This window comes from Limanda limanda, chromosome 14 (genome assembly GCF_963576545.1).
Source record: "Limanda limanda chromosome 14, fLimLim1.1, whole genome shotgun sequence".
NCBI classification, from domain to species: domain Eukaryota; kingdom Metazoa; phylum Chordata; class Actinopteri; order Pleuronectiformes; family Pleuronectidae; genus Limanda; species Limanda limanda.
In genome coordinates, this window is record NC_083649.1 from 16031429 (window position 1) to 16048011 (window position 16583).

At 40.0% G+C, this 16583-nt stretch overlaps 1 protein-coding gene across 1 annotated transcript; it reads right to left on the reverse strand.

Moving 5' to 3' along the window:
• Positions 1-5124: 5124 nt before the first annotated feature.
• On the reverse strand, positions 5125-13278 carry il13ra2 (interleukin 13 receptor, alpha 2). Its single transcript, XM_061085317.1, has 10 exons — positions 13266-13278; positions 11651-11758; positions 11096-11247; positions 9717-9873; positions 9507-9627; positions 7110-7294; positions 6827-6981; positions 5959-6106; positions 5311-5428; positions 5125-5212 (listed from the first exon to the last, which is right to left on the reverse strand). The coding sequence occupies exons 1-10, from the start codon at positions 13276-13278 to the stop codon at positions 5125-5127; spliced, it is 1245 nt and encodes a 414-aa protein (XP_060941300.1).
• Positions 13279-16583: the final 3305 nt, after the last annotated feature.

Here is a 16583-nt window from a genome sequence, read left to right on the forward strand (position 1 = left end):
AAAGTCACGTCATTTTTTGAAAAGATATAATTGATATTACGGTTAACAGACCACATGTTGATGAGAAACCTATTACATTTTTGTTTTATTTTATGTCCGTGGGTGTTCAAAACAGGTGTTGCTGCCACATGTGAGCAGCCCGGTGTGAAGCCTCCCTGTTCACACTTGTTTTTAACTCCACGGAGTTCAAACTGGCAACAGCTGCTCAAAGAACCGTTCTGAAGGGAGGAACAGTGTGAACGCTCCAGCTGCGGAGCTACAAGAAAACAAACACGACACAAAATCCCGATGTTAACCTGATGCTTGGCTTCTGGGAGCAGCTTAAAGTTGTGCTTGAATGTGTGAGGTGCCAGCTCAGTGGTTGTCTTATAATAGCAGCGACCTCTCTGGAATCTTTGAAATGTGACTTCCCCAGTCAAAGGTGACGTCGTGGTTACATCGTGGCAGAGCGATCGCACACACACAACTTGATGTGTGTTTGTGTGTCTGTGTGTGTGTGTGTGTGTGTTTTCTTTACACAGATCTTGCGCATGTTGTCTTTAGTTAAACATTAGAAGATCACAAGGTAAAATATTGAATATCACAGTGAGAGGACTTGGCTGTTTAAACAAGTGGAACATTGACTCAGAACAATTAATTCTAAGAGAAATATTCTAAGACTCACAAACACAATAAATCACTATATCAACATTTATACAGTACCTCAGTAAAATAGGTTATGTTTTCATCTGCTTTTATTTGTTAATAAACAGGATTATGTAAAAGCTACTCAACCAATATCTAATACATTTTGTGGAGGGAGGAAGAATCTGTTAAATTTTGGTTTGGCATGGATCTTGATGAAAAATTCTGGCATTTTAAGTTGACTTATAGTCAGAGTGTGCAATTTGGTGCTGATCCAAATAACTATCTGGATCTAGTGAATTTAAATGTGGTTTCATAAGGGGACTGCTGGAGGAAGTTTCTAGTTTACAAATCATCCTCCCATGGTTATTTGACTTTGCTTTTTCTTTGGAAGGAAGACGGTTTCGAATTATTCACTTTCTAACTTTGGTGTGTTGTAAATGTCAAAGGTCAAAATGTCAGGCGGTTCTTCATTCTCAGCCCCTCCACCCACACACAGTAAATGCATCACATGCCTCTGCTTTACGTGGTTCACTCTTACGGGCGCCACGTCCGACCACACCCCCACTAATAAGTCTTTCCCCACCTACTGATCATATCTCCACAGTGTCTGGAGCTGGGAGGCTGAAGTTGAGATCCAATCATTCAGCTAAGAAATGTAGATCCAACATCAGTTGTAATGTGGTTTACATTGTTTAATTAACTCTTTATCTATGCTTTTATGAACATGAAGACATGACAGAAACAGAGAGAGAGAAGAAAACATTGCACCTTTTTAAATGAAGCGTTTACTTTTTCTTTAAGTTTAGACAGACAGCGAAAAAACAAGTAAGAATTTGTAATAGATGTGTATTATCATGTAAAAAAATATCCAGTGAGACTGGGGCAGCTGAGGATAATTTCTGCAGCTGCTGCTTCATTCTCTCATCTCATCTCAGAATACTTTAGTTATGACTGCCGCTTTTCCCACGGCTGCAGAGGAGCCGTTCAACTCATGTCAGCAAAGGAAGCAAAACCAAACAGAAACACATTCAGTATATTTGACTCATTTAGACCTTGTGAATCTCACTCAGTGGATAGTATCTGTGGTGGAGAGGATGCAGCCTCTGGAGCACGGCCGGCCCCCGGGTGCAGTAACCAGCCAGGCCCTGCACTCTTTCACTCTGCAGGGACAGATTCCAGTTACTGAGCCCGGGGGACAGAGACAAACATGGGCCCTGGCAGCTCGTTGCCTGAGGAGGGAAATCATTGTTTGAGAGATATGACTACATTTAAGGAAAATCCGAGGGGAGCACGAAATGCAAACCTGAAGTCGTCCAAATCCTTGTGTGATCCTCAGCAGGCGGCGGGGAGTCCTCTGCAGACGAGGGTCAACAGAGCAGTGAGGCCAATAAATGGACTGAAAGTAACACCTGGGCTATACATTACCCTCCTACCAACCCTCCATCAAGCTTGGCCCCGCCAAAATTACACATTAACCTCGAAAAAGGTTACTCACTCCTCCACTATCAGCTTGTGCTGCCCTGCAGTCTGCATGGTCCAGATAAACCCCGGGACTGTTCAAGGAAAACCTGGCATGAATACAACCCTCCAGTTACATGGAAAACACGTCTGTGCTTCCTCTTATTAATTATCTTGCATTATCTTCAGTTTTCTCACGTATTTTCTTACATTTCTCACACATCTATCCCTACACACACACACACGTGTAGGTGGAGGGTATGGAGCTGGTGTGGGAAGCAGTCAGCTGCCGAGGTGACCTTGAGGATGTCAGTGAATGTTGGATCAAGCACAAACAGCAACAGGCCTGGAGTCAGATGGTCACTTTCCCAACGTGAGGGAGAGTATCACACAGTGGAAACTCTTTATGCAACGTGTACTTATACTGCTAACTGATTAGTTTGGTGAAATCAATATGTTTTGTTTGGAGTCAAGAGAATAGAGTTTGTTTATCGGGAGCAAGGAGCAAACCTGCACTGGATCCTCGTGATTAATTAGGTAAATGATTTAAGTTAACTCTGGTCTTCCTCAGGCAAACACCCACACAAAATAACAGCAGTTCAGCAAGTGATTCAAACCTAACAGAAATTAAACTTATTCAGTTTAATTTTATGAAAAACATTGACTATAAAATATCCGTTGAAGATAAAACCAGGTAGGATGAACAAAACTTTCTAACTTCACTTTGCACCACAGACTGTTTTCATAAAATGCTTTAAGTTAATTATTGTTTCAATCCTTCTGAGGCAGCTCCGGAGCTTCTCCAGAATTCAAACAACCGTTTAAATGTGATGAGAGATTGTGTTTTCAACAAGATGACGTGTGGCATCGTAGTCATTTGAATAAATCTGTCAGAATGTTCTTATCCAAAGTTAAATAAAAAACATATCAGTGTGAATAGCAGGTCGCCATTCCATCAGAGGGGAAACACACGTGGGAAACAAAACCTTCCACATTTACAACTTCAGTCCAATTAGAGTCTCCAGTCAATCTAACCCCATTCAGCGTGTGTCTCTGGACTGTGTGAGAAAACACAAGGACACAGACAGAACATGCGAACTCAGACAGTCACAGAAGGTCCCGGGATTCAAACCAACAACCTTCTTACTGTGAAGCGACACAGTGTCACCATGATAACATCTATTTCATTTGTGCATGTGGTGGGTGCTATGCATCATCTGAACACTAGAGGGCATCATGAGCATTAGAAAAACAAGGTACAGTCCTAACTACAGACCTGAAGTTCACTCTCAACCAGTACAGTGCTCCCCCTTATCCTGGATAAGAATTCTTCTCCTTCTCCTTCTCCTTCTCCTTCTCCTTCTCCTTCTCCTTCTCCTTCTCCTTCTCCTTCTCCTTCTCCTTCTCCTTCTCCTTCTCCTTCTCCTTCTCCTTCTCCTTCTCCTTCTCCTTCTCCTTCTCCTTCTTCTCATTCTTCTCATTCTTCTTCTCCTTCTTCTCCTTCTGCTCCTTCTTAATAATTTATAATTTGAAACTACAGCACAATACATTCAAATTAGACAAGAGCTCAAATAGGCCGTAGAATGAAATGGGGGTATTATAGCAAAACAAACACTGCTGATATCTAAAGGCTTGTGTGAAATATTTGGAAATGAGGAAAGTATTTTACACAACACAAATTGCATTGTATTTTATCTGTCAAGAATCTAGTATGTGTAAAATACTTGTGACTAAAGTTTTGTTTCCCAGGACCCATCTAACAGAAATACCTTAAATGTCTCATTGTTCTCTGTGTCTTAATGTATTCCCCTTTGCTTAATTATATATATATATATATATATATATATATATATATATATATATATATATATATATATATATATATCAAAGGTCACAACATTGCTTTTCACTCAATTTGGATATTTTGCTCTGTTTTACTTTCCTAACATGTTGCTCAAAATGAGTTTTTTTTTCTCGTATTCTGAAGACTTGGCGTAAACCTCCACTCAGTATCAGTATGACTTACACACATCAACCACTCTAGGTTTATTTTTATCTATATTCGGATCGAAAACTTGAAATACAAAATGCATTTGTCTTGATAGATGTGATAAACTGGGGCATTACATGGATTTTTCCCTATTCACTTGTTGTGTCTAACTTGAAAAACATAAAGTGAGTTTAAAATCTTTCTCTCACACATAAATGTTTGAAATAATGATAGGAAGTGCACCATATACCCCACAATTATATTAAACATTTTATTGTGTAAAAGTAGTTTTCTTCTTATTTTCTCCACAATATGCTGACACATCAGTATCATTCAAAAGACCAGGTTTCACTTTGGGTTTCTAGTAATGTAATTACTACGATTTGCTATGCTGTGATAATAATAATAAAAAAAACATCTTCTGACACACTGAAATCATTAAAAAAGGCAAGGCAAGGCAAATGTGCATTGTGAGGTCAGTATTGTGTGACCACCGATATTTTATCAGCCTATCCATGAGTTCATCTATAGGAAAATGCGTTGAATCTGGGAACATCAGCATTATGTTTTCCAAACAATTACTAAAGCTGGAAAGAAGTTGCGACATTAAAACTTGAAACTAAGTTCCTCTCTTTAAAAAGATTCAAATCTCTCAAACTTAGACTGCAAGTTCTGCAGCCGATGAAAGTCAAGTTGATTCCAGTAATATAAAACCATTAAAACTACCAATAAAACCAATAAAACTATCTGGCAAGATTTGAGGCAAAAAGGAAACAATAAAACTTGACACAAAACAATTCCAGTTAATGAGACATCTCAGAACAATCGTAAAAATTGAGCAGTTTCATGAAACAATATAATAAAAAGGCCGTGCACAGAGAAGCAATATAATACTGCTGTGTAAATGATTTGTTTTTGTAAATAACCTCTTGCAGCTTTCAGTCTAATATGAAGCATCTACCCTCATGTGTCAGCAGTGGTTGAAATCAGGCAATGACTGGACTCCATGTTCCAGAGCTTCGTAGTGATTTTCCATCGCCCTTATCCCCTCAGGCCTCCGTCACTGTAGGAGCTGAATTTCTGACAAACAGGTCGGTTAGCAGAGAGTTCAGCTTCTTCGCTTGTCTTGATGTCCTCCTAGAATGGAACCACAGTGCTGCAGTGAGTTTACCATTCAAATGCATTGTACATTTCCCTGTGAATGGACAATATACTGCACATGTGTATGTACTCACAGTTTTAGCATTGCACATAAACCCAGAGTCAGCACCAGTGTGGCAGTGATGGCAACAGCTATGTAAACATAGACTCGTACCATATCCCGCTCTGGTTTTGGGCTGACTTCTTCCCTTTCTAAAGCACACACACACAAATCAGACACATTTAAGGGATTGATATCGATGGGTTTATGCAATTTTGGTGCAAATCCAAACAACAATTTGAATCGAGTGAATGTATTTATTGTCCAGTTTACAAATGTCTTTGTCAAGATAACATCAATCAATAAACCTTCAGAACATCAATCAATCAGATTCTTACAAAAACAACAAAAATCAGCAAACATTTATATATATATATTTATAAATACAATGTGCACACATTTTCATATTAAAATGAAACAAATGAAACCCCAGTCTTTATGTTGATTCCAAATGAGGCTCTATACAGTTACTTTATATATTTATTTAGAATACAATGAAGGTACAATTTTCACGAGCTAATAAAAAGATCAGATTTGGATCACCGTTCGTCTAGCTGTTAGCTATTAATTAAAACAAGCCTGGATATACCATGACCCAGATCTTTAGCTGGTATGGGAGCAAGAGAATATAACATAATTGGTGATGTAAATTCAATGTTGTAGTAAATTTAATGTGCATCACCTGGGTGACAGGTTGGACGACTCCAGTCGCTCCAAAAGCTTTTATCCACACAATAGTTGTTTAATTTAGACCGAACCTTGAAACAGTTTCTTGCATGGTCTGGGATGAGGGGCAGAGTCAGGCTTCTGTCTGAGGTAGAAATCTTGTGCTGTTAACGATAAACATTCAAAGAGTCAACATTCACAGGCAAAACCTGCTCAAAGCTGCATTGTTCAACAAATCTTCATAGTAGGAGTGACTCAAACAAACTAAATAAAGAGAAATTAATGTGTTTGGTCTGACTGGCTGTAGAAATACACATATTTTCAAGAAGTCATAGTTGTGTTTCATATCTTGCGTGACACACCTACAACTTAAACAGGATGGATAAGCCCTTAATTACTCAACCGTTGCCTCTGTATTTGTCTCCCTATCTCCACCCACCAGTTGTCATTATGTATGTCCTCATTGCTAATATCTGTAGACGTGCAAAAGTGGGAGATTCTTGTTCCTGCCTGTCTGACCCGTGTTCTGTTCACTTTGCCTCGGGCTTTAGGTTTCTCTAAATGTGGTGATTATATTTGTCACTGTAGCCTGACTGCTTCCTGCCTCGGATACCAACACCCCTGAGAAACATAGCTGTATATCTGCAACTATAAGATGCTCTTGCAGTTTTTCCTACTCTTTGCCTGCCCAACTCTCAGCCCAGCCTGTCCTGTACACTGCAGGTGCTTCTGCACTTGCCCATTTAAAAGAAACTCAGGTGGAAAGTTACCAACCCACAATAGGAATTTCAGAAAGAATGTCTGCTGTTGGAAAGTACAGAGATTGTCTTAAGAGTTTGCTATCTGTGGAAACAAAAACAAATCCAAAGATGTGTCACCCATACCGTTGTTATTTTTCCGTCATGTCCCTCTTGACTGTGTTCTACCTCCCACTCAAGGCAGTGTTCAGGAACGCTCCCAACAGGACTTTCCCACTCTATTTCCAGCTGCTTGTCTGGACTACTTTGCAAATACAGCTTCTCTGGGGCCCCAGGCTTCACTGCATGGATATGCCAATGAAACATAAGTATATTATAGAGTGTGAGAAGTCAAAACACGAGGACAGTAATGACTCCATCCTCACTGTTGGTGTGGTTGCTCTTCTACAGAAAGCAAACATGCATGTACCTTGGTTTTGGACTTGCAGGGAGGTGAATGTTGGTTTCAGGGGTCCTTTAGGCGAGGAACCATTGAGGCAAAAATTGATATCTGTGAAACGAGGAAGATCGTTCTTCGTGAAGTTGCAGCCGCTCCTGACTCCACCTGAAACGATGTATTTTGGACACTCCTTAGCTCGTTCCAGCTCCTTGTGCCTGTGGAGGAGACAGACCAGACGACACACAGTGCTGTTATCTATTCATCGGATCTGTTGGTGAGGTTTTATGCTTGCTAACCTTAGTGGCCTAAAGTACATGGTGCTTAGTATCACTGAAACCTGAACACAATTCGAAAGCTTCTACAGGGTTTAAGAGAGATTGCAGGTGGCTTTGTTTAATCCCAAGAGAAAGGTGCACTTTACCCTGCATTGAATTTCGCATGAATGCTCTGCCTAAAAGAAAAGACCTATGACAACATCTCACGGAAATGATTGAACCCTTGTGTTGTCTCCAAGTTACCATAAGACTTTTATCTCCTCGGCTCAGTCAGGTTGGATTTGTTAATGAAGCATAAGGTACATGTATCACTAAATTATGTGTGACAGCTTTTTATTCAACATCCCAACCTATCACCAACACGTTTTCAGTTTCTTTTGGAACCTAAAGTCAATAAACATAATTTACATGAAAGGAAACCTTGTTTTTGAATAAATACAGTTAATGAGTTATGAATTGCTCCATGTGTGTGTGGTCTGGAAACTCTGATCCACAGCTGTGATGAAAACCTGTTTACACACGTGCAGCTCTGAATCCACAAATAAAAGGAAAGTAATGAGCATTAATTGCTTCCACCAAGGAGGTTATGTTTTCAACACTCTCCATTTGATTGTTGCTTGGTTTGTTTGTTGAAGCAAGATCACACATAAAAAAACACTTAATGTATTTCGAGGAAACTTCAGCTTGGACCCGGAAATCTTGGATCACTTTCTGACATTTTTCATCTCCGAGAATAACACATGGATCTATGAGTGTGTGACTTTTGATGCATCTTGATTGAATTTAGGAGGCTGTTGGGCCTTGGCGGAGGTATTTGCTCTACTGTGTGATATTCTAGTTTTATTTTGAAGAATCTAGTAGTCCATGGAAGCAGCCATGTTTTTGTTTTTTTGGCAAGTAGGTGAAAGAAACTTCCTGGTATCCCAAAATTTGGAGACAGGTACACTTTTACGCGAGGACAAAGGGCAGGTTTATTGGAGCAACACTGGGGTGAAGGGAATAACTATATGTTATCCTCTTCAATGACTTGTTTAGTTGTTATATAACATCTCTGTTTTCAAATCCAACTTCTGTAACTACATTTCCATCGTATTAGCCCCCACCTAGATTCCCTGGAACCTGGGTGCGACACTTTACAGTCAACTCTCCTTTATTGCCAACATTACTGCAACAACACGTTCCTGCAGATACATGCTGCACAACATCAGGAGAATACGCCCCATTCTCACTCAGGAGGCGGCGCAGGTTCTGGTCCAGGTTCTGGTCCAGGCTCTGGTCATCTCACGCCTAGACTATTGTTAATCCCTCCTGGCTGGTCTTGCCTGCATCTGTTTCAAAACATTAGTAGTGGCGTGACGTACTGTGAACGCATCAGGTCCAGTCTGTATCCAGGATATAGTCAAACGTTACACCCCAGTCAGTTCACTCCGCTTTGCATCTGCCAATCTCACTGCCACTCACTGTCAATCTCATTGCCAATCTCACTGCCAGCTAACCACCCAACCAAATCACAACTGTTTGCTGTCCTGGCTCCTAAATGGTGGAGCAAGCTCCCCAATGACATCAGGACAGCAGAAAGTCTACACCTCTTCCGCCGCAGACTAAAAACACACCTCTTCCCAAGAAAACGATACTTTCTGGATTCTTGTTGTTCTGGGTTTGTACCCTCATGGTTTTCTGCACTTATTGTAAGACGCTTTGGACAATAGTGTCAGCTAAATGAAATGTAATAATGTAATACAAAATTACTGACAAAACAGGGGCACTTCAAGGCCCTATCAGGTTTCAGCCATCAGTGACAGCTTATGCTTAGCAGATAATCTTTACCATGTTTATCATATCTGTTTTCTTATGAGCGTAAACCCAAGTAGTCGAGCTGCTTGCTCGAGGTGAAACATCAGATCCCCAATCTAATTACAATTCTACATTCATTTCTTTACAAAATTCCAAAGCAGTCCATCAAATACTAATGTTATAGATAGAAAGGTTGTCAATGTTCTGTTGGTTCTGTATGGGAAAAGGGAGAGGATCACCAAAGGTGTGTACAAGAATAAATATCAGTGGGCTCCATCCAGTAATACTGAGGAGATATTTCTCAGGGGATTAGAGCTAATGACCACTGTCATGGCTACAAGGTCTAACCAGGTCTTACCAGAAATAAAGATTTTGCTGCGAGCTGTCTGGTATCTTTGGGTTTCTTCCCCATGTGCACTCCATGTTCTCCATTCTATAGAAGACACAGATGAAATCCTTGACCCTGGAACCGAACACACCTAAAGGTAGAAAGATAACTGTTGGTTCGTATACGATTTCCAATAACAGCATCCTATCGCGGCACACATAGAAGACCTCAGTGACCAACCTTTGTTGGAAGGTTTCTGAACCAGTTCTGTGTAGCTCACGCTCTTGACCAAGGTGCCATTGGTGCAGGCTCCATCTAGCAGCGTGTACACTCTCACTCTGACGTCTTTCATCAGGTCGAACTGAGCGTTGTAAGACCTCCCAGGCGTCCTGATGGCCTGCAAAAACACAAATATGTCGTCAGTACAATTTTTAAAAATGTAATATTATTAATTTGAACAAAGGTGTAGTCGGAAGAGATGTGTTTTTAGTCTGCAGCGGAAGATGCACAATCTTACACATACAAAACAAGCATTCAACCGCCAGACAGGGTGAAACATAACGCCCATAGATGAGATAAGACCATCTGAGATACAATATGTTCTTTGTCACCCAACCATCCGTTTTGCATCTGCCTCCATGTTTCCACTCACCAGATGTCGAATAGTGTTTGCACTCATTGACTCTGTTGTGGTTTTGAGAATGAGAACAAGGTCAGTATCATTTTCATTGAGACCTGACTCCTTCTTGGAGACATTACTATGTGTTGTAGCTTCAGGTGTGCTCAGTCTGCCCTGTGTGGGCATGAATGACAACCACCCAGTATTAACATGTCTGAATGCTTTTTGACAGGTGAACTAATATTTACTCCAAGAATCAAATTCCCATGTCTCTTTTTCTGCTTCTTATTTTATGACCCAATCAGATAGATTGAGTAATAAGTCTCCTTATCTAAATCAGTGACGTTCCATAAATGATAAGATTAAGTTGATCATCCAGACTTAAAGGGATAGTTCACCCAAAAATGAAAATCACTCATCATCCACTCACCACTATGCCGATGGAGGGGTGAGTGAAGTGTTTGAGTCCACAAAACATTTTGCAGTTTCAGGGGTAAACAGCGTTGATGCCAAATCAAATACAATTTAAGTAAATGGTGACCACGTCCTCAAACGTAAGAAAACATACAGCCGTTTTGCTCCTGTGGTGTCATCCAAGTGTCAGTAAGCCCTGACATTCCAATTCAACTCGAAACGGTGTCATTGACATCACATTACCGCTGTGATCCCCGTGCGAATGCGGTTCCAACGCCATAGTGGTGAGTACATAATGAGGGAATTTTCATTTTTGGGTGAACTATCCCTTTAAGTTTAAGATTTCTGCCACTTCACTGTCAACTTCTGAAAATCCGTTTGTATTCATGCACATATCCTTCATTAACATATACTTACATAGAGTATTTCATTATGTTTGTCTGAGGTGGAAAAATGTAATCCGAGTTGGACACACATCTACTAGGCTTCACACATTCTTTACTATGGTAGATGACCATCATTTAAGAAAATTTATTGTAATTTACTTTATAATCTGTATTTTTATGATTGAATGCGTATCACTCACCGTCCAGCTGTCCTTGTTTGGGTTGTAGTACTCCAGCTGGTACTGTATGGTGCACTCTGTCATGTTGATCAAGCTGGCCGGGGGTCTCCATGTAACGTCAAGGCGTCCAAGATGACCAGGGTCTAGAATCACAAGGTCCTCAGGAGGATCCACTGAAGGGGAGAGAAAAACCCTTAGTATGAGTGTTGACACCCAGTCGGACCCCCAGTACAGTGGCCCTGAAATCAACCAAGGATTTTGATCTGTACTAAACAATCCACCACGTTTAAAAGGAAAACGAGACAATGATATGCTGTAACTTTAAATTCTTGTTTTTTGAAAACGATTTGTTCATGTGAGACGATCTTTTCTATTGTACCTGCAGACCCATGAAACACCTGAACATCTCCTGGCTCTTGAGAGCATTTTTTCGGTAAATGAATTAAATTTAGTATAGAGATTTATTTAATTTATTATGCACCAAATTAAGTCTATTTACCATCATTTGATTTGGTTTCCACAGGGTAATAAAGCATAAACAAATGAGGAAGATTCAGTAAATGCATGCAGACCAACCCTTAAATCCGGTGCATTCCTTGCAGGTCATCAGGAGCAACATCAGTGTAGCTGCGTATGTCACAGAACGTTTCATCCCCATCAGTGTCTTTAAGATTGTAACCGACCCTGAAATAATAAAAAAATAACCAAAATAGAAATACCTTAAGGCTGTACCAAAATAGTTTCAGAGAGACTTTCCCCCGTGGCTAAAAATGTAAAATAAAATTAGATAAATTAATAACATTAATTGCTGCTCTCAGAGCTCCAGACGACTGTATCTGAGGAGGTGTTTTCCTTCTGCAGCACGTTAAAACAAGCTGAGGCTCAACATGGGCTGGACTCTGTGCAGACATCAGACAGAGAGGGACATGTCAGGAGGAGGTTATGTGTTGTTTCCAGTGAAATTCTCCCTGAGCCATGCCCACAATAACTCTTTGTTAGTCAGAGGGCTACAACAGCAATTGTCAGGGTTTGTTTGTTGTTTCTTGTTCCATCAGATACTCTTTAAGGAGGTTATAATTGTTAGATCATGTGTAAACCCCCAGAGTGTGAGCCAGATAGAGCAACAAAGTGTTTCCTGATGGATATTATTGGATATATTGCTGGGGGAAGTCTTGCACCAGCTACACTCCCAAGTGTCAGTACAAGAAGAGTACAGTATAATAAAAAAAAAGCATGAACAAGTACAAATAAAAAATATAAAGGGTACACGGAGTATATGCTCAATAAGTGCCTGTATAGAAATAACAAGAGAAATAAAATAAGTTACATGAGACAGTGAACTAATACTAAACTTACCTGGCAATAGAAGGTACTAATGACAGTAATATTGGGAGTGAGTAATACCTTGAGAAGTAATACCACATGATATCAAACTATGCTTAACATCATATTAATATTATATTGCTCATGATTGGTAATGTTGCACAGTGTTGGCATTATTGGTATCTGTGTCTGATTAACAATTAACATTACGTACAAGCACAAATACACAAACAAAAATGTACTCAAGTAAAAGTAAAAATACATTGAGTTATGTTAACTAGCCTCTCTGATTTGATCAGAGATTATTGATACTTGTCAAGATAAATAAAAGACAACAGGAAAATGCCCAAAATGTAGTGCAGTACAAAGTACAGATATTTGCTGATGAAACTACTAAAGTACAGTAGCAAAGCATATGTACTTTGCTACATCCAACCACTAATTACCTATAATTTTCTTAGGAAAATACATTCTATGTAGCGCTTTATGTTACTGTTGATTCCATCTGTGCCATAGTAACACGGCAAACAGATACTGAGTTAATCCGGTAAAGACCGGAGTTGACTCAGACACTAGCCACACCTGGACTGCATGTATTCCTGTTGACCTTGACATTTATTATGTATTGTATCCCTAACCATATCTACAATTAGGTAATTCTCAACATTTTTGGTTGTTGTTGCACATTAACCCTTGTGAGGAAAACAGCTCCAGGAAAAGTGACATCCCAATATCCCAAAACAAATGTGGGCAATTTTTCGGTAAACATGCGGTGCCCCAGGCAAGGTGTGTTCACAAGGTCAACCCCAAGTAACACAACACAGATGTGGGGCAACTTTGGTTGACGTGCAGTTCTTCTACAGTTTACCTTTGTCCCACATCGGGTAAACAGGAGTGCCATCAGTCCACACAGTATACGGGTTGGATATGGGTTGTCAGCCAAATCTGGGGGAAAACTGTATTGCTGTAGAGAAAGCATGTAATGAAGATAAGCCAGTCAATGGTACAAAGAATTTGACTTTATTTCATATTGACCACGTTTGTATGTTTTGTTTTTTTTCTTAAGAAAACCCCTTGGATTTATTTATACAGATGATATGTACAGATTCAGTCATTCAGTATCGTTGCATGCATTTGACTAAAATAGAAAAAGCTTGTCGTGTACTTGAGATTGACTTTTCACGACCCACTGTTTCATGATATATCGTAATGAGCAACTCTGTTGTGGCACGCAAATCAGTCAGCCGTTACAGACGTGACGTAGTTAGTGCAATGGATTCATCACATACATCTGTACCACTGTCTGTAGAAGCAGGTGTGTCCGTTTTTACTCAGCCTTGCAGACATTTAAGCAACATAAAGTTTGAAGTGTGCTGTAAAGGGAGTGGCACGTAAAAAGCAAACTGAAAAATACATTGTCAAAACCTACGAATCAGTCGGATCTGTACCACAGAACAAGAACAGGACTGGGCAGTTAATGAGGTAAAACGTGTTACAATAACCTGCATACTGTGTGATTTTCAATTCCTCCAAGCAGAGCAAACTTGTTTAAGGATCGATTCATATTTTTTCACGTCAGCCTTAAAACATTTCAAAATGTGTATGGAGAGAAACATCAGTCTCTACAGTCGTTGCTCCAGTTCCTTCTGGACCTGAGGAAATCTCTTTGTGATAGGACTCCAACATTGATGATGGGGAGTAAAACAAACAGTCCTAGTTTTGTGTAAAAAATCTATTTGGCATATTACAGACTTTTGGCACCAAATTCCATATTTCTGTTGGTATCCCTCCACCAATGAAATGCTGTACCGTGAGAGAATATATCGCTCTAAACACAACCCCATAAAGCAGAGTAACAAAGAACCGATCAGACTCGTGAGTACCTCATACTTCAGAAACCACTGCTGCAAGGATTTCCTCAAAAGCGGAGGAATGAGTGTTTGTGTGTGTGTGTGAGAGAGAGACTTTCTTCAATTATCAGATTTTTCTTTAATTACTTCAATATTGTGAGATTTGGCATTTAGTAACATTTTCCATAATTTCTAAGAATTCCCGAATCTTGATGAGTGGGGACCAGCATGATTTAGGAGACTGATATCTGCAAGGGTGTGCACTATGGTGCATTTCAAAATAAAGATCTGGATGTGGTGATTATAAAAGGACGTTTGTCTCGGCATGTGTCGTCCTTTAAAGAGCTGCTTGTATGTTTGTTCAGGACAACAGAAGATTATCTATCTGCAGAAACAGAGAAAAGGACCATGTTGTTTCCAGAGGTAACTGTTTTTTGACTGATAGCATTAGGCTCAACACAAATGTAATCTGCTGAACACACTGAAAACAAAATAGGTGCAACATGTCACTTAGTGCCAACTTGTGCATATTTTACACTCGAGGCCTGATAAGCTGGAAACTTTGTATTGGATCTTTGGAACATGGCTGCACAAAGACCGTCCACGCAGCCCATTCAGAGGAAGCTGAGGTTCTCATGAGGTTCAAGGTGGGATGTCTGACCAGAGGACATAAGAGGGAGATTTGTGCTATAAGGACCAAACAGTGATTTAGTCAGTGACTCAAACCTCAAGTACAAGTAGACTTCCATAGACACACTGAGCTCTAGTACCTCTTTTACACCAACATTAGCAGCATATGCAGGGGTTTCATAAATGTGGGTAAAACTGCTCAAGAAGGAGATTGACTCCTTTTGTCAGTAGAGGAGTTTGCCGTTATGTTTTCTTTCCTCTGTGGATCTTGTACGATGTCACAAATGCACAAAAAACGAAGGTGCTCTCTCACCTCGCTGTTTGTCAAATTAGGGCGATCACTTGGGTGACATGTGTCCAGCACTGCCAATTAAATCTGGTGGCTACTGCAGAGTCATTGGACCCGAGAATGAATGCTTGTTTCGATTCCCATTGCAGACAAAAGCCGGATGTTAGTGGGCGTTAGCAGTTTTTTTGACCAGAGGAAAAAGTGGATCGTCGCTCCTCCAGTTCAGCAGCCAGCTTCTGTTAAACAAAATCTGAAACATCCTATTCACTTGTATGTAAAAAAAAGAAGCACAGTTTGAGTCTAAAACTACAAATCATGGGTTGGAAAGAAAGAAATTACAGTCGAATTTAATAAACAAAAGAAACAAATTAAGAGATCTTGACCTTAAGGCACAATGTTTGATGTTTTTAGGTGTTGCACTGCTCATTGACACAATGACAAGAAAACCAATTTGGTACATCTTTACAATACATTGAGTCACAAGGCTGCCTTATAGGCCTGTAGCTGAATATAGCAAAGCCTGTGACTTCATCGATAATCAACTGATGTCATATCAATACAGCTCATGAAATCCTCAGCTCTGTTAAAAGCCAGTGTCCTCTATTGTCATGTGGGTAATGTTTGGCTTGGGTAAAGATGCCAACCTCAGATAGTGCCACAGGAAATTTTACAAATCAAATAGACTTGCATGCCAACAACCTGACAAGAAGACAGGTGTTGCCCTGCAGATACAAGGGATGCTTTCCAAAGACAAACAATGTTGTGTCAGATAACTTTGAATTTGAGACAACACGTCTGTAAATCACACAAACATGATTGGCTCTTGCACAATGTTTGTGGCAGAATCTTATGCCAGTGTTAGCTACTATAAAAACCTACCTAGAAAAAAATATTGTCAGGGTTCAGGCACACAAAGCAAGAAAATATAAATATAAAATAAGTGAATAAATACATAAATAATTTCCCTGAAATAATAATGAACTGTGGTTGAAAACCACAAACAGCAGGGCGGCGCGGGGCTGTGAGAATTTGCGGGAGAATTGCATGAGTGATCATCACAGGGGCCTGTCACTCAAACCCCTCCACTCAGAAACACACACAGTACAAACAGGTTATAAATTAGTTGAGGAAAAGCAATACAAATCTGCTTTAGATATAACATGGCAGACCCATGATCTGAACTGAATGAGAAGCAATAACTGGGATGAAAGTATAAAACCGATAATTTTTAAAATATGGAAAACTTGCATGTACACTGCAAAAAATGCTACAAAAAACAGGAGCTTCATGCTTTTGGCAACAGTCAAACATGTTCTCACAGTGGTCCGATGTGACTTCCCCGGGTGCATGCAGGTTTGTATTGAGAAAAAAAACTTCAGCAGAGTTTTGCATGATCTGTAAATATGTCAAAAACCAC

Excerpts from the sequence above, each read along its gene's own strand:
- il13ra2 (XM_061085317.1), bottom strand. Across the intron at positions 6,982-7,109 it reads CCTGCAAGTCCAAAACCAAG|TGAAGCCTGGGGCCCCAGAG; the intron begins GTACATGCATGT and ends ATATCCATGCAG. Across the intron at positions 6,107-6,826 it reads ATGACGGAAAAATAACAACG|CACAAGATTTCTACCTCAGA; the intron begins GTATGGGTGACA and ends TATCGTTAACAG.